At 36.5% G+C, this 23,204-nt stretch overlaps 2 protein-coding genes across 2 annotated transcripts in view; one reads left to right on the top strand and one right to left on the bottom strand.

The window, feature by feature from the left end:
- Positions 1–4,343: 4,343 nt before the first annotated feature.
- The window catches only part of LOC136035851 (calcium-binding mitochondrial carrier protein Aralar1-like), a 104,443-nt gene continuing 85,582 nt past the window's right edge, over positions 4,344–23,204 (bottom strand). The window contains exons 15-17 of the mRNA XM_065717810.1: positions 8,444–8,608; positions 6,676–6,872; positions 4,344–4,488 (exon numbers count right to left, since the gene is read on the bottom strand). Coding sequence (XP_065573882.1) covers positions 8,603–8,608 — 6 coding nt within the window. The 3' untranslated portion in view covers positions 4,344–4,488; positions 6,676–6,872; positions 8,444–8,602. The remainder of the gene's footprint in view (positions 4,489–6,675; positions 6,873–8,443; positions 8,609–23,204) is intronic.
- Positions 14,891–17,720, top strand: LOC136035594 (transitional endoplasmic reticulum ATPase-like). The gene has a single exon (XM_065717473.1). The coding sequence runs from the start codon at positions 14,895–14,897 to the stop codon at positions 17,328–17,330; it is 2,436 nt and encodes an 811-aa protein (XP_065573545.1). The 5' UTR covers positions 14,891–14,894; the 3' UTR covers positions 17,331–17,720.

The following is a 23,204-nucleotide window of genomic DNA, read 5'->3' as shown; positions in this document are numbered from 1 at the left end:
TCTAGTGCCCTTTTTAAGGTTAAAAGTCATCGGAGGGTGGATAATCCCCACACCTCGAATTTGCCCGAAATGCAATTTATAGAAATTTTGAGATGGCCATTTGTTGTTGAAGAAACTTCGAAAAAAGCTCATTCGGTTGGAAATTGAAAGAGCGAGTGCCCTTTTAAATAGTCGAAAATGATTGGAGGGCAACTAACCCCCCTCCCAAGCCCACCATTTCTCCAAACACATCCAATAAAAATTTCGAGATATCCCTTTTGTTCAACGTAGTTGAAAGGACCAGAAATTATGTCTTTGAGGATGACCCCCACCGCCCTAAGGGCAAAATAAGTTATGCCCTGGGGGCATATAAGGTATGTATAGAAAGGGAGGGGACTCGTTGTATTGGTAATGAGAAGTTCTAGTGCCCTTTTTAACATTCAGAGTGATCGGTGGGTGGATACACCCCCCCCCCAAACCTCGTAATTTCCATACTTACATCTGATGAGAATTTTTAGACGGCCATTTTTGTCGTAGAAACTTAAAAAAAAGACTCAATCGATTGGAAACTGATGTGATTGAGGGACAATATGCCACCCCCTCCCCACACCCATCAATTCCCAAAACACATGAAATTAAAAATTTGAGATAGCCATTCTGTTCAGTCTTGTTGAAAGGTCTTGAAATTATGTCTTTGACAACCCCCATACCTTCTCAAAACCTGAACATAATTTGTACTTTACTGGAAAAAAAATGACTGGATTGTCATTTTAGTATACATATACTGATATACATTCCTTAAAGTTTCAATAATTTTTAATTTATTAAAGTAAGAAACATTTTAAATGTATTTTGTTTATTAAAATCATACAATAAATCATACAATAAAAAACCGAGTCGAACTCAAAACGAGTAAAAATTAACATGAGTAGGGCTGACAGCCCCCATGCCTTCTCAAGACCAGAACATAATTTGCACTTTAGTGAAAACAAAATATATTTTAAATGTTTTTCACTTTGTTTTTACTTGTTTAAAATATTTTTACAATTATTTATTTTAATGTTTTTAAATGTTATGAAGGGGGAAGTCCTCCCCTTGCGCTCCAATTACAGTGCGGGTGTCTGGTGCTCTTTTTAAGAGTAACAAGAGATGAGAGGGCAAGTAGCCCTTCTCTCAAGCCGACTCATTTTCTAAATGCACCCAGTGAAAATTTTGAAACAGCACTTTGGTTCAGCATAGTAGAACGGTCCAGCAACTATGTCTTCAGGGATATTAGGCATGTCAACCCCCCACAATTATGCAATTGGCCCATTATATTTTAAAACTATATGTTGCTTTAAAATAAATCAAAAGGCATTGCGTTTATGGCTTCCGTTAAGACACCTCAGCAATATATCGAGAACGACTCGGGCTATTAAGTTGAAAATTTTGGGATAAGTTGTAAAAGAGCGTAGATGTAATCTTTTTGGAATGATATTAAGTTTTATTTTTCAGATCAATTTCAGAAGCTATAAAATTAAATTAAAAAATACTGTTTGCGCCAGGATTAGGAATTTTTGAAAAAGTTTTTCCAACATACAAATAGCAGCCCATATTATGGATTCTTAGAGAAGATTAAAAAAAAAACAAGTTTTTTTTAAACTGGAAGTAAGAAACGACATTAAAACTTAAAACGAACAGAAATTATTCCGTATATGAAAGGATTGCCCCCCCCCCTCAACACCTCGCTCTTTACGCTAAAGTTTTTTATTGTTTTAAAAGGTAGAACTGTGACAAAGAGTCAAACTTTAGCGTAAACAGCGAGGCGTTGAGGAGGGGACAACCCCTTTCATATAAGGAATAATTTCTATTCGTCTTAAGTTTTAATGTCGCTCCTTACTTGCAGTTACAAAAAACTTGTGTTTTTATTTAATTTCTGAAATTTTTAAAGTTAATGCATGTTTTGATTTTGGCTCACCCACATGAATAATTAAAACGAAGTTTGGATGTTATTATTTTTTTTTTATAAATGGCTTTCTCATATTTTTGTTAGGACGATTTTGAAAAAAATATCGTTGTCGTTAAAAAACTTGTTTTTTTTTATTTAATTTCTGAACGTTTTTGAATTAATGCCTGTTTTGATTTTGGCTCCCCGCACATGAATAATTAAAAGGAAATTTGCATTTTTTTATTTTTTTTTTTGGCTATATGGCTTTCTCATAGTTTCAATCGGACGATTTTGATAAAAAAAAAGGGGTGGTGAGGAGGCCTAGTTGTCCTACAATTTTGGTTATTTAAAAATACAACTAGAACTTTTTAATTTTTTTTCGAATATTTTTATTAGTAATAAATATATGTCTTACGAATTAACTTATGTAACGAACTTTTGTTTTCACCTTCCTTACTTTCATAAACGAAAAATTATCAAAACTTTAAAGAAAAATTGTCAGTACATGTCAATTTAATTGACAAATCCACCGTCATTTGTTTGTTTTTTCAGTAAATTATAAATTATGTTCTGGTCTTAAGAAGGCATGGGGGTTGTCAACCCTACTCATGTTATTGTTAGCTCGTTTCGAGTTTGACTCGGCTATTTGTTCGTTTTGAGTTTCATTTATTTATTGATAGTTGGTTATAGGACGCCAAAAGGTTAGATTTTGTCTTTATTTTTTGTTTTTTTTTTCTGAGCACTGAGGACGACTTGGCGGCGGACCTCGTCGAAATACTTGCTTGTTTTCGTTTTCATAGTTTACTACTGGCTGAAAAACCCTCGTTTTTGCTCACCTATTTTATTTAATTTTTCATTTATTATATCCTTTCTTTTCTTTGTTTCATGCGTCATGTATGGGGAGAACTTACGCAAAAAAAATCTTATTAGTTAAAATTTTATTCAATAGTTAAGAAACAAATCTTTAATAATTACAAAATCTTAAAGAACCAAAAGAAAAATCCGTAAAAAAGATTCCAGTTTCCAGTTGTGAATAGACTAAACAATAAAACCAGGGGCCTAAAATATTTCATTTTGATGCACTTGCTAATTTAAAGTTTTATTTTAGGATTTTGTGATCTCTTCATTTGGTAGCATTTTTTGTTCTCTTTTTGAACCATTGTAGCGATCTCTAGATTTCGTCAACTAGTTTATTTCTGACAGTTATTTTTGACTAAGGAATGCTAGTCATTCTGATATTGTTCATTTGGCCTTGTTTGCTATTTTTTTTCATTGTCATATTTTTTTAATGAATTTTTTTTGCTTATATTGTTCTGTTACGGCTCCAAAATGTGAATTCAGCCTTTCCGGACTTGTGATAGGATTTTTTTTTTAATAAACATCTATCTATCTTATTTATATTTTGAAATGTGAATTTTTTTTCCTTCCTGAACAGACATAAAAACTACTTACAACCGTAAATTGTTATAGAAAAACTTGTCAAATTTATCTTGAAGAATCAACCGGTTCAAGGTTGACATAGATTGTCCTTATTGTCGAACTGAGGAGATAGTTAGCTGTTCAGAGGATATTGCCTAGCGAGTTATTGACAAAGAGGCTGTCAAAAGAGTGATAGACAATTTCTAGGAATTATTCACCCCGTCCAGGATAGTTAAAAAGAGATGAGAACAAAACACAAAATTAATTTTTATGAAAACTATTCTTCAAACTATTCAACTCAACTGTATTTAAATAGGAAAAGAAATAATTCTGATATTAAATAAGTTTATCTCAGGTCCTTATTGTCGAACTGAGGAGATAGTTAGCTGTTCAGAGGATATTGCCTAGCGAGTCATTGACAAAGAGGGTGTCAAAAGAGTGATTGACAATTTCTAAGAATTATTCACCCCGTCCAGGATAGTTCAAAAGAGATGAAAACAAAACACAAAAATAATTTTTATGAAAACTATTCTTCAAACTATTCAACTCAACAGTATTTAAATAGGAAAAGAAATAATTCTGACATAAATAAGTTTATCTCAGGTCCTTATTGTCGAACTGAGGAGATAGTTAGCTGTTCAGAGGATATTGCCTAGCGAGTTATTGACAAAGAGGGTGTCAAAAGAGTGACTGACAATTTCTAGGAATTATTCACCCCGTCCAGGATAGTTAAAAAGAGATGAAAACAAAACACAAAAATAATTTTTATGAAAACTATTCTTCAACTATTCAACTCCACAGTATTTAAATAGGAAAAGAAATAATGCTGATATTAAATAAGTTTATCTCAGGTCCTTATTGTCGAACTGAGGAGATAGTTAGCTGTTCAGAGGATATTGCCTAGCGAGTTATTGACAAAGCATAAATTTGGTTCCGGCGGCCGCAAAATTTCTGAAACAGAGCTCCCCTCCCCCTAAAAAAAATAGAATTTCTAGGCAACGCTCCATAACGGAAATACCTGTACTCCTGGTTGATCCCAAAACAGAGGAATAGAACCGCGCACTTGAAGAAACGACGTTATTTGATTGTCAACATAAATAAGTTGCTCCGTTTCAACAAAATTCGCAACACTTCCGTCATCATTCACTCCACGAACATTGAACCTGTCAAAAGGAAAAACAACATTATTCGTCAGATAAAAAAAAAAATAAAAAAAAATAAAATCATTTTATTGACACAAGCTGCCGAAGTCAAGAATAAACTCCGACTAAATGGCCCTCTTACTTACAAAATAAAATATAAGAAACACAGGGCCAGCAGTTAATAAACACTAACATATAATAAGCCGCAAATGAGGGGATTTCACTTATATTAAGTAATTATGGTTCTTGTTACATCTCCATATAGAAATAGCAAGGGAAAAAAAAAAAATCCGTAATTTCAATTGCACATACACGCCTATCGAATCATATTCATAGCCCCGAGAAACCAACAAAATCGTAGAAAAAAAATGTTACTAGCTTTGTAGAGGGTGTACATACTGCCCTGTTTAGCGTACAAGACGTATGTAAATAAAAACAAATTTCAGGTAATCAAAAATTGGAATGTGATTACTATTATATTCTCTGATTACTAGGCATCCAACCTCACTTAGAAACAATTCCTTACCAAGAAATAAATGAGGTTGAGAAACAGGAGAAAGTACAAAGCAAATAAGAGTCAGAAAAGAGATTATAATACACATGAAGAAACATCCGAAAGACCTAAAAATATAAAGGAATGATTTAGATTAGCACTGCCGGGAATGGAGTTTTAAAGTGAGATAAAACGCATGTGGACAAAACTAAAGACATTACAGGAAATAGGAATAGCAACTTAAATAGAACATAATACATTGACTGATAATTAGTCAATTAGTCATTAGTCATTAGGATAAAACTAAAGAGAATACAGGAAATAGGAATAGCAACTTAAATAGAACATAATACATTGACTGATAATTAGTGGGTACTGGAATCTTCATTATAGATTAAGTTATTTATCATAATTAAAAGGGTCCACTCAAAAAACTATATAACGGACCAAAGAGCATGGGAACTTTATTTGAGTGCAATTTTTTTTCTGTGCAATTATGTCAGTATAACAATAAGAAACCTTATTTTTAATAGATGTAGTTGGTAAAGTTAGTGTAGTCATCAATTCTCAGCTTCTGACAGAAAACGATTACAAAGCTTGGGAACATACTAAGAGACACCAAATTTTAGATGGCGTTGACATCCTTTTTTGTCAACATTAGCACCTGATTCCGCTCTTATAAGTTACCTATATTATTCGTAAATGACAAAAAATTCAATTCCTCTGAAAACAGAATAAAATGTAATGAAAAGCTATTCTAGATATATTCAAGCATAGACCACTTTAAGGTAAAGATTTTAAGTATAAATACTAACTGATATTTTACCCCCTTTATTTTCACATGGCGGCACGCTGCCACACACACAGGGGACTATTTGGAGCAAGGACATCATAAAATATCCGGATTTTCCCCGGCCGTCAAATAAATTACTACGTAGGTACCTGTTGATTATATACATGATACTATAGTTAATATAGTAACATGTTAACATAGTATATATATGTTAATACGCTATTCCTACATAGATCCTAAAATTATTAAAGAAAAAAGGCTTAAGACGGTATAGTTAAGCACTCTACTTTTTCTATTGCAATTCAATAAACTGAACTTCTCAAATTATATAAGGAATGTTGTCTTAATACAACAGCTTCCCGACTCGAATGATAAGTAAGTTTAAATTCTAACAAATACAATCAAGTTGGGAGTGCATTTGAAATAGCCTATAGGAAACTGAATGTGTTTTATTAAGAAAGTCTGTGAATGAACAAGCTCCTGACAACTTAGTCCAGACTGACCTCATTCATAAAGAAGAAGTTAGCAATTATTATGATGAGAAAATTAGAAATCTGCTGTTGGTGTCACTCATTAGCCCATTAGCCCGGTGTCATTAATTATATTTGTATAACACTATTTTTTATAAGAGGAGCACCAGAAATTATAAATTTACTCAAAAGTCTGAATTGGTATTTCAAAAAGAAAGAGAGGAGAGAGAGGATAGATGTAAGTACATAGACAGATATATCGATAGAAGAAAAGAGATAAGATAGAGAGAGAGGGAGGGAAGAACGAGAAGGGAGAGAAAGAGAGAATCGAGGGAGAGAGAGGGGGGCAGAAATAGAGAAGGGGAGAGAAAGAGGGGAGAGAGAGGAGAAACAAAGAGGAGGAGAAGGGAGAGAGAGAGGAGAAAGAGGGGAAGAGAGGTGGGAGAACATACACAAAGACGCCACTCGTTCAGATCAACCACCAGGTCCAGTGATTTATTAGCATTCCTGTCACTCTCTCTCCAAAGCCCTCTCTCCCTGATATTTTCCCTCTAGCAGCTTCTCCTTTTTTCATTCAACAGCCAAGTTGGACTTATCCATGCATTTCTGGTTTTCACGAGACTGTGAATTTCATAATAAAAACCTGCACCTGAAATAATTTCATCAACAGAAAATATGAAATTAATCTTCCATCAGTAACCTTGCGACAAGCTGAAAACTAGGTGAATAGCTTTGAAAAACTATTTTCTTTTATTTATTTTACTTTTACAGATTTTTAAATCTATTTATTTATTAGCAACTCTATTGAGTAAGCGATTTTTTTTTATCCTTGAGGGAATGGTAACCTTAAAATCCATTATAGTAGGCTTACGAAATCCATCATGGTAACCTTAGGAAATCCATTATAGTAGGCTTACGAAATCCATCATGGTAACCTTAGGAAATCCATTATTGTAGGCTTACGAAATCCATCATGGTAACCTTAGGAAATACTCTATTGACTAAGCGAATTTTTTCCTTGGGTGGAATCACAATCTTAGAAATTCCTCTATTGAGGATTTCCTAAGGTTACTATTCCCCTTTTGAAACCATCAAAGGCATCAAAAGCATGACGAAATCCATCGTTATCTGAAAATGGATGCTATCTGATTTTAGTTACACTACAAGAGGAGAAAGAACGTTCTTCGAAAAAGAATCATTTTTTAACTTGACATGGTTACTGAAATTTGGTGGTTGTTCGAATAGATTAAGCTAGTCGCTATGTATAGTTTATGAAGTGAAAGTTCTCAGTAAAAGCAAACTTTTGACAATAGGATCCAGGTCCCTCTGAAAAAGGCCATGGACTGTGTGAATGGTAACCTCAGGATACCCTTGATTATTTGAAAATAAATGCTACCTGAATTTAGGAAAGTGTTTATAGGCGTAAGAGGAAAAAAGAACATTATCCAGAACGAACGTCTCCAAAAAACGAAAAAAAGAGGAAAAAAGGAAAAATGAATGTTTTTCAAAACGAACGTCTTCAAAAATAGGAAAAAAGATGAAAAAAGAACGTCTACAAAAAAGGAAAAAAAGAGGAAAAGAGGAAAAAGGAATGGTTTTCAAAACGAACGTCTCGAAAAAAAGAGGAAAAGAGAAAAAAAAAGAACGTTTATAAAACGAAAGCCTTGAAAAAAAAAGTGGAAAGACGAAGAATGAATGTTTTTCAAAACTAACGTCTTCAAAAAAAAGAAAAAGAGGAAAAGAGGAAAAAAGAACGTTATCCAGAAGGAACATCTCCAAAAAAAGTAAAAAAGAGGAAAAAGGAACTTTTCAAAAAGAACGTCTCAAAAAAAGAAAAAAGAGGAAAAAGGAACGTTATTCATAACGAACGTCTCCAAAAAGAAAGAAAAAAAGAAGAAAAGAGGGAAAAGGAATGTTTTTCAAAAGGAACGTCTCCAAAAAAAGAGAAAAAAGGAAAAAGAACGTCATCCAAAACGAACGTTTCCAAAAAAGGAAAAAAGAGGAAGAGGAAAAAGAAATGTTTTTCAAAACGAACATCTCCAAAAAAAAAGAAAAAAGGGAAAGAAGAATGTCTTCCGAAACGAACGTCTCCAAAAAAAAAAAAAAAAAAGAAAAAAAAGAGGAAAAAAGACCGTTAACCGAAAGAAAAGTCTCAAAAAAAAGAAAATAGAGAAAAAGAAAAGGAGAAAAAACAACAAGCAAAAGAAAAAAAAAACTTACCTCGTTCCAACTCTTTCACAGCTAAGCCTTGATATAACAGCCGTCTTTGCCTGAAGATGGCCAGCATACACCGTTCGTATTTCAGCACTGCCACAGGTTATCTTTACTAGCCATTGGTTAGTTTCAATCCCAAAACGGATAAAATAGCTGTGGAAACTCTTATTCCTACAAAAATTAGTGCTTTAAACAAGATGAAACTACCAATGAGTTTCCGTATATACATACAATCACACTGGCAAAACAAGGAAGAGGGAGTGGAGGCTTCAAGTATCCGAAAAGATTTCTAATCTAGTAGTAGTGGCTTCTAGCTAAACTTTTTCATTCTGACCAGGACGTACCAATGGCTTTATTTACGCGTCTTAAGTCACAATATAGCCATGGGATACCAGCAGGCCAAAATTGCACAGGCTGTAGATACTACAATGCCGAAGACAAAAGACAATTTTCAATAAACTCGATTTTCCAACCATATCTAAACTACAACTAAATAAAAAAAAAAGAATATTTTCCAACACATTTTTCAAAGGTTTCAAGCCCCTATCTGCAAAAGTGTTGAATTTTGTATTATTTACCAGAAGAAAAATTATGGGTGCGTGTTAATTTTTTTCCCAGGTGTAATTGCATCAAACCAACAATCCTAGAACACTGGGAGAGGGCTCATTTGAAAAGAAATAAAAATCAGGCGTCTCTTTTTCCCCAAAATCGTTTGATCAAAGGTTTCAGAGAGCCATTTTGTTCAGCACAGTTGAAAGGTTCCGAAACTCTACATTTACATTTAACATGATCCATGCAGTCCCTGAAATGGGGACGAATTTCCAGCATTTTTACTGGGGGAGGGGGGCAAGAGGAGTTCACATCCGGATAGTCGAGGGGTATGGGCTGTGTAGTATGCTTTTCCAAATTACTGGGGGACAATTACCCCCCCCCCCCAAAAAAAAAACAAAACGATGCACCTGCCCTGAGATAAGGTCTGGGGATAAACGCATGCTGGAATTTTAGCAACTAAAATTTTACTAAGGGTTTACATAGTAGCCTAGCTTGGCTATAACTTCCCAGAATGTTTTTGGCCCTGGGTTAATTAATGAAAGTTTCATTTTCCTAACATAACCCCTTTCCAATATAGCCAAAAATAGCTTGTCTAGAATTTTACCTGCTGAAAGCTCATTCGGAAATTGAATTTATGCTTTCCCAGGAATTTCTGATAAATATTTGAACAATATATTACCCAAAGCAATATTATGCACATAAAATTGCAACGGATAAAATTTTCTACGTAGCACTTGAAACACTCAGCGTGGATAATGTTGTCCACACGTCCCATTTGCGTAAATGAAAATGTGTAAATGAATTTAAACCACCGTACCTATGAAGGTCGTATTTCATGTGCTTAAATTTTTAAAATAACTACCATAAACTGTTTTGTAAGCCCCATCTCGCTATTACCAGTGCGCTTGCACAGTGTAAAAATTTTAGAAACAGTACCAATCGTCCCAAAATTGGAACCAACGGCTTCGTGTAATTTTCTTTTTTTAGTAATAAACATACTTTTTCTTATCAAGTTCTTTATAACTTTCAAGGGGTGTTGCTTATATAAAATAAAAACTTGGCTTTTCAAAAATATACCATTATGACAGTGAATTTAGCCATTTCTCTGGTATTAACAATTAAGAACGAACAGGCATATTTACATGTAAGCTGGGACATACACGATTTTTTTTTTACTTTCTCATCAACTAAATTATAGTTTTCAATGGACGTCAGGTGTCAGATAGAATGAAAGCGTAGCATCTCATATACATACAAATTTACACGATGATTTAGCCATTTGCGAATTATTAATCTTTGAATAAACAGGCATGTCTAATATGGCATACTTTATGATTTTTTTTTGGGGGGGGGGGGATTTCTCATCAGCCGTAGGTTCATAATATCTAATAATGGTAATTTAACAAAGAGCAAGCTTTTGTACATAGTCTAGGGCCATATTTGGCTCATTAGCCTCACCCTTCCCTCCAAACTATATTAAAATAAAACTTTTTGTTCTAATAAAAAATATTTCAAACTTTCAAATAATTCTAAAATATGTACCGAATGGGAATCGAGTGCTAGCTATCCCAGTGGTAGCAAAGCATTATAGCACTGAACCATCCATGGTTAATGTACAATTGCACAAAGTTGCTATATCTATGTTGTGGAAGCAACAGAATGTTCCCTCAATTCTGGCATCTTAGTGTTTTTTTTCATCCATGAGGGAAGACCCATGGTAAAAATTGGTATATCTACAAAAAGCCAAGCTTTCGTTTCACCGAAATCCTAACACCCCATTGAAAACTATTAAAACCCGAAGAGGGAAGCAAGAAAAGAAACGTCTATTTACAAAAAAAAAGGAATTTCATGAAACCGTTGCTTCCAATGTTGGGACGCATGGCACAATTTCTATAATCTTCCCAGTTCGCAAGCGCACTGGTAAAAATAGCGAGACCGAGCATGCTTTCCATAGAAATTGCCTACAGATTGTTCTGGGTACCCAGCTGACTGACCGTATTTCAAACAGTAGGCTGTACGAAAAATGTGGTTTAATCCCGCTTTCTAGGGCTATAATGAAAGAAAGGTTGAGATGGGTAAGCCACGTTCTACGGATGAAGGATGACAGATTACCGAAGATTGTCCTTTTTGGCCAACCGTCTGGGGCTATACGGAAAGCAGGTCGTCCTTGTCTGGGAGGATGTCATAAACAAAGATTTAAAGGAAATGGGAACTTCCTGGGAGGGTGTAAAGAGGGAGGCTTTAAATAGAATAGGTTGAAGGAGGAGCGTGCGTAGCTGTGTTGGCATCAGGCGGCTTGGTGCTGCAGTGAGTTAGTAGTAGTAGTAGTAGTAGTAGTAGTAGTAGTAGTAGTAGTAGTAGTAGTAGTAGTAGTAGTAGAGTGGCTGCTTTGGTAAAAAGACCGTGTGACGTGTGGACCATATTCGCCACCTTGAAAATTTTCAAATACATTCCTTACCAGAAAAAACGGCTGTCAGTTGGAGCTCCATTAGCTTGTCTTTGAGCACAGAGAGTGATGTCATTTGTCTCATTATTGTCATTCCATGAGAAGTAAAACATTCCTGAGCTTAGAAGTCGTCACAGCTCAGCCACACGCTCTTCATCTTGGGAATGATTCCGAAGGGATAATAATGAAACTTGAGTAATACGAAATATTTCTGCTTCACCAATTTTTCCAACTGATGTCACACCAGTTCAGTAGAGATGACATTCTAAGTGCAATAGAACTTGCTGTTAAAATCTGGTCTACCGGACCCCTTTCGCAAGTCTCTGAAAGATGATGAAAATGTTTTGGATATAGCCAAATTCATTGTCAAGTCAGCAAAGGAAAATCGTGCCTTGCCTACCTTCGTTATTTTTGAACCTACAGAAGTCCCGGCTTGTATGGAGGAGATAAATGCATGTATAACTACTAAAGTAAACGACATGTGTCGTCGTTTTGACGGCCTTATGGAACGTATTAACAAAGGTGAGTTCCACGTTTCTACTCATACCAGCCCCTCTAGTGAACTTTACGCTCCGCAAAAGCTATCATACTCAGTCGTTGTAAAAAACCCTCCACCCTTGAAAACACCACTGGAACGAAAAAACTTTATCGAATCTGCATGTGGCGAAGCTCTAGACGCCTCCAAAGTTGAACTAAGGCCTGGAAGGAATGGTTGGCGCATGACTGTAGCTCACAAGGCTACGAAAGAAAAAAAAAAGCACTAGCGATCAAAAATAAAAATTCAGAATCCGATGCCAAAGTAAAAACCCCTTTGTACATAGGACTGATTAAAGGGATTCCTGAACCCCTTGACGCAGAGGTCATTCAAAGTCTAGTTTCTGGATGTGAGAAAGCTGGAAAATCACGCGCATTCAAGCTTTATTTTCCAAGTCGTGAATCCCTTGATACTGCCACAAAACTGTCAATGAAAGTGGGCTTTGAAAGATTCAGAATTCGAGAATTTGTCTTTCTTCCGAAACGTTGCTACAACTGCCATGAATCTAGCCACATAGCGGCCCAGTGCAAAAACGTATCGAAGTGTGCCCATTGTGCTCAAAATAACCATGGAGCAACGAAAGAAAATGCCAGCCAGAATGCGATGCGGTGCCTAAGCTGTACAAGCACCCGACACACATGCTACCACGCTAGCTGCCCATCTAACAAGTCAGTGAAGTTAATTACCTCAAACGCCCAAAATGAATGAATTTTATATTGACAAGCGTTTCGTCTCCTGGAATATGAATGGTAGTCTTAGTACCAAAATTACTGTGCTTGAACAACTCTGCCCCACCGAAGAAGTCCCCGTCATATGCATGAATATGCTCAGGATGCTATTGCGTATGTTCGTCTCTATGGTCGTCCAGATTTATTACATTTACAAGTAATCAATCTTGGGACAAGATACAGCAGCTTTTACTTCAAGGACAATCGGCGGATCATAGACATGACATTACGGCCCGTGTCTTCCGGCAAAAGTTGAAATCACTGATAGTAAAACTTGAAGTGTTTGGGTCAGTGCGATGCTGGATGTACTCAGTGGAATGGCAAAAACGAGGTTTGCCACACGCATATATACAAATATGGCTAAATAATAAAATTCAAACGAAATTGATGATGTGATTTCCGCTGAAATACCTGATGAAAATGTCGATAAGGGGTTATATGATATTGTTGTAAAAAATATGATACATGGACCTTGCGGTGCACTGAACGAAAATTCACCATGCATGGCCAAAGGAAGGTGCACAAAGCAATATCCTCGACTTTTAGTATCCAACACAATTACTGGCAATGATGGTTACCCACAATATAGAAGAAGATCTACTGAAGATGGTGGTAAAACAGCAATAATAAAGAAGCGTAACGGTACCACCATCGAAGTATATAACCAGTGGGTTGTTCTATATTCCCCATTATTATCAAAAACATTTAATGCACACATAAACGTTGAATACTGTAACTCCGTAAAGGCAATCAACTACATATATAAATACGTCAATAAAGGCAGTGAGATGGCAGTTTTTGGCTTGCAGTCCGAAATCAAAGATATCGACGAAATCGTACAATATCAGGCTGGAAGATAAATAAGCAGTAATGAAGCTGTTTGGCGAATTATTTCATTTCCGATACATGAACGTAGTCCAGCTGTTGTTGACTTAGCGGTACATTTACAGAATGGTCAACGTGTTTATTTTTCGGAATCCAACGTACAACAAAGAGCCCTGAATCCACCGGATACAAAGTTAACTGCTTTCTTTTCGCTATGCAAAAATGATTCTTTTGCAAATTGATGCTCCTGACCTTGTTCGCATAAAATATCTTGGCTGCCTGAGCCTAGCTGACTATTTATGTGACTGGTCGAAAAAAAAATTACATTGACGAAGTTGAAGAAATATACATCTTTACCAGATTATTGAAGGTTTCTGGTGCAGGTCTCTTCACTATGCCATCTTCCCAAATTCGGCACGTCATCAGTCTGTACAAGAATCACACTAGGGTCTAAGTGAACAAAAGTTTGCCATCTCAATTCCTTCAATACCAATTGAAGTTACTGTTTTCAATAAAGGCTACTTATTAACAAAAATAAAAATATAACTTGACTGATACTAATTGGAATTTTCCCCCACATTATTTGAAGAATGGTGTACTTTTCTTCATGTTTACGCTAATAATTTGAAAAAATACCTCTCTCAGAGACTTCTTCTATCTATGGGGTAAGACTGACATTGTCGAATTTCTCCACTGTAAGCAGAAAACGTGCGTTCCACTGTGACACATATAAACTATTAACAACAGTTTTGTTTTGTATGGTTTTTCATTCATAAAGGTATCCTTTGTCTTGTCTTAGGGTGACGCAATTTTTATCTCTGCATGCATAGAATTTACTGGGGGGGATGTCAATGTCATCCCAGACTATGGGGTAAGTTTGACCTCCTTCATACAGGTTACTTTTATGCAGTAACTAAACGAAGCAACAAAACTTTGCCAACTTTCTGGATTGTGAAGAATTTACTAGTATGAACAAGAGCAATATCAAATAGTTTTTATTGGTTGAGCAACTCCAAACTGATTTTGGGACCAAATTAAATTGAAAAAATACGATAAGGGGTTGGACTTACCCATGTTCAACCTGTTTAATTTTTTGTTTTTGGCTACTATGGACCGTGGTTTGTAGATTACTAGGTTGTGTGATGACGTCAGTGTCCTAAGTTTTGTCGAAGCTGCTTTTTATTTTAACATTTAAATTATTAAGGACAAAAGCTACAAATGCATAATTTTTTTCATTATTATGAGTCCTTGCCTAAGCCACTGTCTTTTTATCATTTTCATTGAGGTAATCTCTAGTAAATTACCCTGTTTTGGAAAATTAACATGTTTGTACCACATTAGCAACTTTACCTTTTTGATTTACCACTGAAAATGGGTGATAAGAAAGGAGATGATCTGGCCACAGCCATTCTGGATTCTAAGAAAGTCCGTCCAAATCGGCTTATTGTTGAAGATGCCGTCAATGATGACAATTCTGTGATAGGCTTGTCTCAGGCCAAAATGGACGAGCTAAATATGTTCAAAGGGGACACAGTTCTAGTCAAAGGAAAGAAAAGAAAGGAGACAATTTGTATTGTGCTTTCGGATGGAGAAGTGCCAAATGAGAAGATCCGCATGAATCGAGTCATCAGAAATAATCTTCGGGTTCGACTTGGAGACGTGATATCAGTTCAGGCATGCCCTGAGGTCAAATATGGCAAAAGAATTCATGTTCTTCCCATAGATGATACTGTTGAAGGACTTACAGGCTCGCTTTTTGATGTCTACCTTAAGCCATATTTCTTGGAAGCCTACAGACCAGTTATGAAAGGCGATATTTTCATAGTTAGAGGAGGAATGAGGGCAGTTGAATTTAAAGTAGTAGACACCGACCCAAGTCCATATTGCATTGTTGCTCCAGATACGCTAATCCATTGTGAAGGCACGCCGATCAAACGTGAGGAGGAAGAAGAAGCCCTGAATGCCATTGGATATGATGACATTGGCGGTGTAAGAAAACAACTTGCCCAGATCAAAGAAATGGTGGAACTGCCGCTGCGTCACCCTCAGTTGTTCAAGGCTATTGGTGTGAAACCACCTAGAGGAATCCTTCTTTACGGTCCACCAGGTACTGGCAAAACCTTGATAGCTAGAGCTGTTGCCAATGAGACGGGAGCCTTTTTTTACTTGATCAATGGGCCTGAAATTATGTCAAAAATGGCAGGTGAATCCGAATCAAATCTTAGAAAGGCCTTTGAAGAGGCTGAGAAAAATTCACCGGCGATTATTTTCATTGACGAGCTAGATTCTATTGCTCCCAAAAGAGAAAAAACCCGTGGTGAAGTAGAACGTCGTATAGTGTCCCAGCTTTTGACCTTGATGGACGGTTTGAAGCAACGTGCACATGTCATTGTAATGGCGGCAACTAATAGGCCGAATTCCATCGATCCGGCTTTAAGACGATTTGGACGTTTCGACCGAGAAGTGGACATTGGAATCCCAGATACAACAGGGCGTCTTGAAATTCTGCGAATTCATACTAAGAATATGAAACTGGCTGATGATGTTGATTTAGAGCAGGTTGCGGCCGAAACTCATGGTCATGTTGGTGCAGACTTGGCAGCCCTCTGTTCAGAAGCAGCATTGCAGCAGATTAGAGAAAAGATGGATCTGATTGATTTAGAAGAGGACATCATTGATGCTGAAGTTCTTGATTCCCTGGCTGTGACAATGGAGAATTTCAGGCATGCCATGGGTAAGTCTACTCCAAGCGCATTGCGCGAGACAGTTGTGGAAGTACCTAACGTTACCTGGAATGATATTGGGGGATTAGAAAACGTGAAGAAAGAGCTCCAAGAGCTTGTTCAATATCCTGTTGAACATCCTGAGAAGTTCTTAAAGTTTGGCATGTCACCCTCAAAAGGTGTATTATTCTATGGTCCACCTGGATGTGGTAAAACGCTTTTAGCCAAAGCTATTGCTAATGAATGTCAGGCCAATTTTATTAGCATCAAAGGCCCAGAATTACTCACTATGTGGTTTGGTGAATCCGAGGCCAATGTCAGGGATGTTTTTGATAAGGCACGTTCTGCGGCACCGTGTGTTTTGTTCTTCGATGAGTTGGATTCAATTGCAAAAGCTCGAGGTGGCTCTCAGGGTGATGCAGGAGGTGCCGCTGACAGAGTAATCAACCAAATCCTTACAGAGATGGACGGGATGGGCGCAAAGAAGAACGTTTTTATCATTGGTGCAACCAACCGACCCGATATTATCGATTCTGCCATCCTGCGACCAGGTCGTCTCGATCAGCTTATCTATATTCCTCTCCCTGACGAGAAATCCCGTGAGGCCATCTTAAAGGCAAACCTTCGTAAATCACCAATCGCCCCTGACATTGACTTGGTTTTCCTAGCTCGTAGTACTAATGGCTTTTCCGGTGCTGATTTGACAGAAATATGTCAAAGAGCTGTTAAAATGGCCATTCGTGAATCTATCGAGGCAGATATTAGAAGAACTAAAGAGAGGGAGGAGAATCCAGATATGGATATGGAGGTGGAGGATGAGGACCCTGTGCCAGAAATAACCAGGCACCATTTCGAAGAAGCCATGAACTTTGCTCGTCGCTCCGTCTCGGATGCTGACATACGGAAGTATGAAATGTTCAGTCAGACTTTACAACAATCCCGAGGTATAGGAACTAACTTCAGGTTTCCTGCTGGTGGTGGAGCAGGTGCAGGTCAGCCAACGGGTGCCTCCGGGCAGGGCAACTTTGAAGATAACGGAGATGGAGACCTGTATGATTTAAGTCCTTTATTTATGACTCTTTAGTTGTTTTTTTTTTCTTTTTGTACGTATCCGCAGTAGCAGTTTGCAGTATGTAGCAATAGTACTATACCGCAATACCGCAGTAGCCGCAGTACAATACCGCAGTAGCAGTATGAGTTTTCGTATATACATACAATCACACTGGCAAAACAAGGAAGAGGGAGTGGAGGCTTAAAGTAACCGAAAAGATTTCTAATCTAGTAGTAGTGACCTCTAGCTGCACTTTTTCATTTTAACCGGGACGGACCAATGGCTTTATACATATACGCGTCTTATATCACAATATAACCATAGGATACCAGCAGGGCAAAATTGCACAGGCTGTAGATACTACAATGCTGAAGGCAAAAGACAATTTTCAATAAACTCGATTTTCCAACCATATCTAAACTACAACTAAATAAAAAAAAAAAGTCTTTTCCAACACATTTTTCAAAGGTTTCAAGTCCCTATTTGCCAAAGTGTTGAATCTTGTGTTATTCGCCAGAAGAAAAATCATGGATGCGTGTTAATTTTTTTTTCCTAAGGGTAATTGCATCAAACCAACAGTCATAGAACACTGGTAGAGGGCTCATTTGAACAGAAATAAAAATCAGGTGTCCCTTTTTATTTGACCAAAAAGATTGGACGGCTGCTAGCCCCCCTCCCATGTCCCTTTTTCCCCCAAAAATCGTTTGATCAAAAGTTTCAGAGAGCCATTTTGTTCAGCACAGTTGAAAGGTTCCAAAAACTCTACCTTTACATTTAACATGATCCATGCAGTCCCTGAGGTGGGGACGAATTTCCAGAATTTTTATTGTGGGGGGGGGGGGAGGGGGACAAAAGGAGTTCACATTCGGATAGTCGAGGGGCATGGGCTGTGTAGTATGCTTTTCCAAATTATTGGGAGACAATTACCCCCCCCCCCCCCAAAAAAAAAAAAACGATGCCCCTGCCCTGAGATAAGGTCTGGGGATAAACGCATGCTAAGGATGATAAAGATAATGTATGACCTATGAAAACTAGTTTCATAGCCAAGAAAACAAATAACGGGTGAGAGAATGCATTATACTTTTATAACTTAGGCTATATATTTGCATATTAGGGGGGTGAGGGCAAGGTTAGGTTACTTTACCCCAACGCACCCCTAATGTGCAAATATATGTCGCAAATTATATTATTATATAAATTAAAGTATTTTATTTTGGTCATATCTTGGCATATTTTATTAAGATTAACATAACTTTACTTCTTGGGTGTGTTCCATATAATTCAAAACTACCTCTTTTTTATTAAAGAAGCAATAAGACCGAGGCGTATCAAAATTTCTGAAGGGTGGGACACATTTTTTCCATGAAAATATAAAAAGGCCATTTTCAAAATTGTAGCTGGTGTCCCATTAATTGTGCTATTTCAACAAGAGTAAAAAGAAAATAGTTTCTATATTTTTTGGAAAACAAAAATCTGGGATTTTGGATCGACAAGGGAAAAAAAATTAAAAAGAGAAAGCAAACATTTTGATTAGATTACTGATATCCAATTTTCAGTGATTGGGGTATAAGCTAAGAGTACCAATTTGGGAAAATACAGGGAGGAAGCAAGGATGAGTCACGATGTCCTTCTAAATATCAAAATTCATTAAGATCTGATCACCCACTCGTAAGTTATAAATACCTAATTTTTTCTAATTTTTCCTCTCCCTTTAGCCCCCCAGATGGTCGAATCTGAGAAAACGACTTTATCAAGTCAAATTGTGCAGCTCCCTGACACGCCTATCAATTTTCATCGTCCTAGCACGTCCAGAAGCACCAAACTCGCCAAATCACTGAACCCCTCCCCCAACTCCCCCAAAGAGAGCGAATCCAGTACGATTCTGTCAATCACGTATCAAGGACATTTGTTTATTCTATCCACCAAGCTTCATCCCGATTCCTACACTCCAAGTGTTTTTCCAAGATTTCCCCCTCCAACGCCCCCCAATGTCAAACGATCTGGTCGGGATTTGAAGTAAGAGCTCTGAGACATGAATTCTTTCTAAAAATCAAATTTCATTAAAATCCGATCATCTATTCGTAAGATAAAAATACCCCCATTTTCACGTTTTCCAAGAATTCCAATTTCCCCCTCCAACTCCCCCCAACGTCACAGGATCTGGTCGAAATTTAAAATAAGAACTATAAAGCACAAGATCCTTCTAAATATCAAATTTCGTTAAGATCTGGTCACCCTTTCGTAAGTGACAAATACCTCAATTTTCAAAATTACCCCCCCCCCCACCCTCCAATTCCACCAAAGAGAGCAGATCCGGTCCAGTTATGTCACTCACGTATCTTAGACAGGTTTTTATTCTTCCCATCCAGTTTCACCCTGATCTCACCGCTTTAAGTATTTTCTAAGATTTCCGGTCCCCCCCCAACTGCCCCCCCCAATTACGCTTGATCCGGTTGAGATTTAAAATAAGAGACCTGAGTTACGAGGTCTTTCTAAATATGAAGTTTCATGAAGATCCGATCACTCCTTCGTAAGTTAAAATACGTCATTTTTTCTTATTTTTCAGAATTAACCCCCCCCCCCAATAGATCGGATCCGTTCCAATTATGTAAATCACGTATGTAAGACTTCTGCTTATTTTTCCCACCAAGTTTCATCCCGATCCCTCCAATCTAAGCGTTTTCCATGATTTTAGGTTCCCCCACCCCAAACTTCCCCCAACGTCACCAGATCCAGTCAGGATTTAAAATAAGACCTTTTAGACACGATATCCTTCTAAATATCAAATTTCATTGAGATCCAATAACCCGTTCGTAAGTTAAAAATACCTCATTTTTTCTAATTTTTCAGAATTAACCCCTCCCCCAACTACCCCAAAGAGAGCGGATCCGTTCCAGTTATGTCAATCATGTATCTAGGACTCGTGATTGTTTTTTCTACGAAGTTTCATCCCGATCCCTCCACTCTAAGGGTTTTTCAAGTTTTAGGTTTCCCCCTCCCAACTCCCCGCCCCCAATGTCACCAGATCTGGTCGGGTTTAAAATAAGAGCTCTGAGCCACAATATCCTTCTAAATATCAAATTTCATTGAGATCCGATCACCTGTTCGTAAGTTAAAAATACCTCATTTTTTCTAATTTTTCAGAAATAATCCCCCCCCCCAACTATACCAAAGAGAGCGGATCCGTTCCGGTTATGTCAATCATGTATCTATCATTTGTGTTTATTTTTCCCACCAAGTTTCTTCCCGATCCCTCCACTCTAAGTGTTTTCCAAGTTTTAGGTTTCCCCCTCCCAACTCCCCCCCCCCCCCCCAATGTCACCAGATCCGGTCGGGATTTAAAATAAGAGCTCTAAGACACGATATCTTTCTAAACATCAAATTTCATTGAAATCCGATCACCCGTTCGTAAGTTAAAAATACCTCATTTTTTCTAATTTTTCAGAATTACCCCCCCCCCCCCCACTACCCCAAAGAGAGCGGATCCGTTCCGATTATGTCAATCATGTATCTGGGACTTGTGCTTATTTTTCCCATCAAGTTTCATCCCGATCCCTCCACTCTAAGTGTTTTCCAAGATTTTAGGTTTCCCCCCTCCAGCTCCCCCCAATGTCATCAGATCCGGTCGGGATTTGAAATAAGAGCTCTGAGACACAATATCATTCCAAACATCAAATTTCATTAAGATCCCATCACCCATTCATAAGTTAAAAATACTTCATTTTTTATATTTTTTCCGAATTAACCGACCCCCAACTCCCCCCCAGATGGGCAAATTGGGAAAATGACTATTTCTAATTTAAGCTGGTCCCGTCCCTGATAAGCCTGCCAAATTTCATCGTCCTAGCTTACCTGGAAGTGCCTAAAGTAGCAAAACCGGGACCAACAGACAGACCGACAGAATTGACGATTGCTATGTCACTTGGTTAATACCAAGTGCCATAAAAAGGGAAAAGCGTTACAGGAGCATACTATACATCCATAATATATCCATATTATGGATGTATAGTATCCATATATACAACTATACATCCATATATATATATATATATACTAGCTGTTGGGGTGGCGCTTCGCGCCACCCCAACACCTAGTTGGTGGGGGCGCTTCGCGCCCCCCCCCAAGCCCCCCCGCGCGCGTAAGTCGTTACGCGCCATAATAGTTACGCGCCATTGTAGTTGTGTCCCTATGTCCCACCTGTGAATATAGATAGATATATATATATATATATATATATATATATATATATATATATATATATATATATATATATATATATATATATATATATATATATATGGTTTTAACTACGTAAAACTTGCGAATATACAACATTCTTTGCTGTCCCATTGTCTTTGCATATAAATAGATTGTCAGGTTTACCGACTCTTGAACATGCAACATATAATGGTCCATGGGAAAACAATCTGTATTCAGATCTATACCCCATGATTCTAATGATTGCCCTTGAGCTTTGTTGCTGGTGATTGCTAATCGACCATTCCCTGTCCCGGTGTCCTGGTCGTCATTTATATCCCCCTGTTTCCCCCGGTGTCCCCGTTGTAGTTGTGTCCCTGTGTCCCGGTCGTCATTTATATTCCCTGTGTCCCGGTCGTCATTTGTATCCCGGTGTCCCGGTCTGTATATACATTCGTTTTTTCGTTTTTTTTTTTACTTATGTCCTGATCGTCATTTATACTCCCTGTGTCCCGGTGCTTTGTTGATTGCTAATCGAACATTCCTTTTGTCCTTTTTTTCTTTTTAGTTTTTTATTGGTTTTTACCTTAATTTTAGCTTATTTTTCAGTTTTTTCCTTTTTTTTAATTTTTTTTTTTTTTTAGTTTTTTACCTTTTTTTAGTTTTTTTAGTTTTTTTAGTTTTTTTAGTTTTTTAGCTTTTTTACTTTTTTTATTAGTTTTTAGTTTTTTTTGTAGTTTTTGCCTTTTTTTAAGTTTTGTTTTTCTCCTTTATTTTTTTCCTTTTTTTTTCTTTTTTAGTTTATTTAGATTTTTAGATTTTTTAGTTCTTTTATTAGTTTTTAGTTTTTTTTTCTTTTTAGTTTTTTTGTAGTTTTTACCTTCTTTTTAGTTTTGTTAGTTTTTTTTTTACTTATGTCCTGGTCGTCATTTATACTCCCTGTGTCCCGGTGCTTTGTTGATTGCTAATCGAACATTCCTTTTGTCCTGGTCGCTTTCTCTTTGAGTGTCGTCATTTATTTTTTTCTTTTTTAGTTCTTTTAGTTTTTACCTTTTTTAGTTTTTTTTAGTTTTTTAGATGAAATTTTTTTTAGTTTTTTACTTTTTTTCTTTTTAGTTTTTTATTGGTTTTTACCTTTATTTTAGCTTATTTTTCAGTTTTTTCCTTTTTTTTAGTTTTTTTTTTTTTTTTTTTTTTTTAGTTTTTTACCTTTTTTTAGTTTTTTTAGTTTTTTTAGTTTTTTAGCTTTTTTACTTTTTTTTATTAGTTTTTAGTTTTTTTTGTAGTTTTTGCCTTTTTTTAGTTTTTTCAGTTTTTTTTTAGTTTTTATTGGTTTTTACCTTTATTTTAGCTTATTTTTCAGTTTTTTCCTTTTTTTTTTAGTTTTTTTTTAGTTTTTAGTTTTTTTAGTTTTTTACCTTTTTTTAGTTTTTTTAGTTTTTTTAGTTTTTTAGCTTTTTTATTTTTTTTATTAGTTTTTAGTTTTTTTGTAGTTTTTGCCTTTTTTTAGTTTTTTTAGTTTTTTAGCTTTTTTACTAGTTTTTAGTTTTTTTTGTAGTTTTTGCCTTTTTTTGTTTTTTTAGTTTTTTAGCTTTTTTATTTTTTTTATTAGTTTTTAGTTTTTTTTTGTAGCTTTGCCTTTTTTTTAGTTTTTTCAGTTTTGACGTCACCTGATCCAGTTTTTTCAGGTGACGTCACCTGATCCATCCA

This window comes from Artemia franciscana, chromosome 14, assembly GCF_032884065.1.
Source record: "Artemia franciscana chromosome 14, ASM3288406v1, whole genome shotgun sequence".
NCBI lineage: Eukaryota > Metazoa > Arthropoda > Branchiopoda > Anostraca > Artemiidae > Artemia > Artemia franciscana.
The sequence above is the reverse complement of the archived record's forward strand: the minus strand, read 5'-3'. Positions and strand labels throughout refer to the sequence as shown.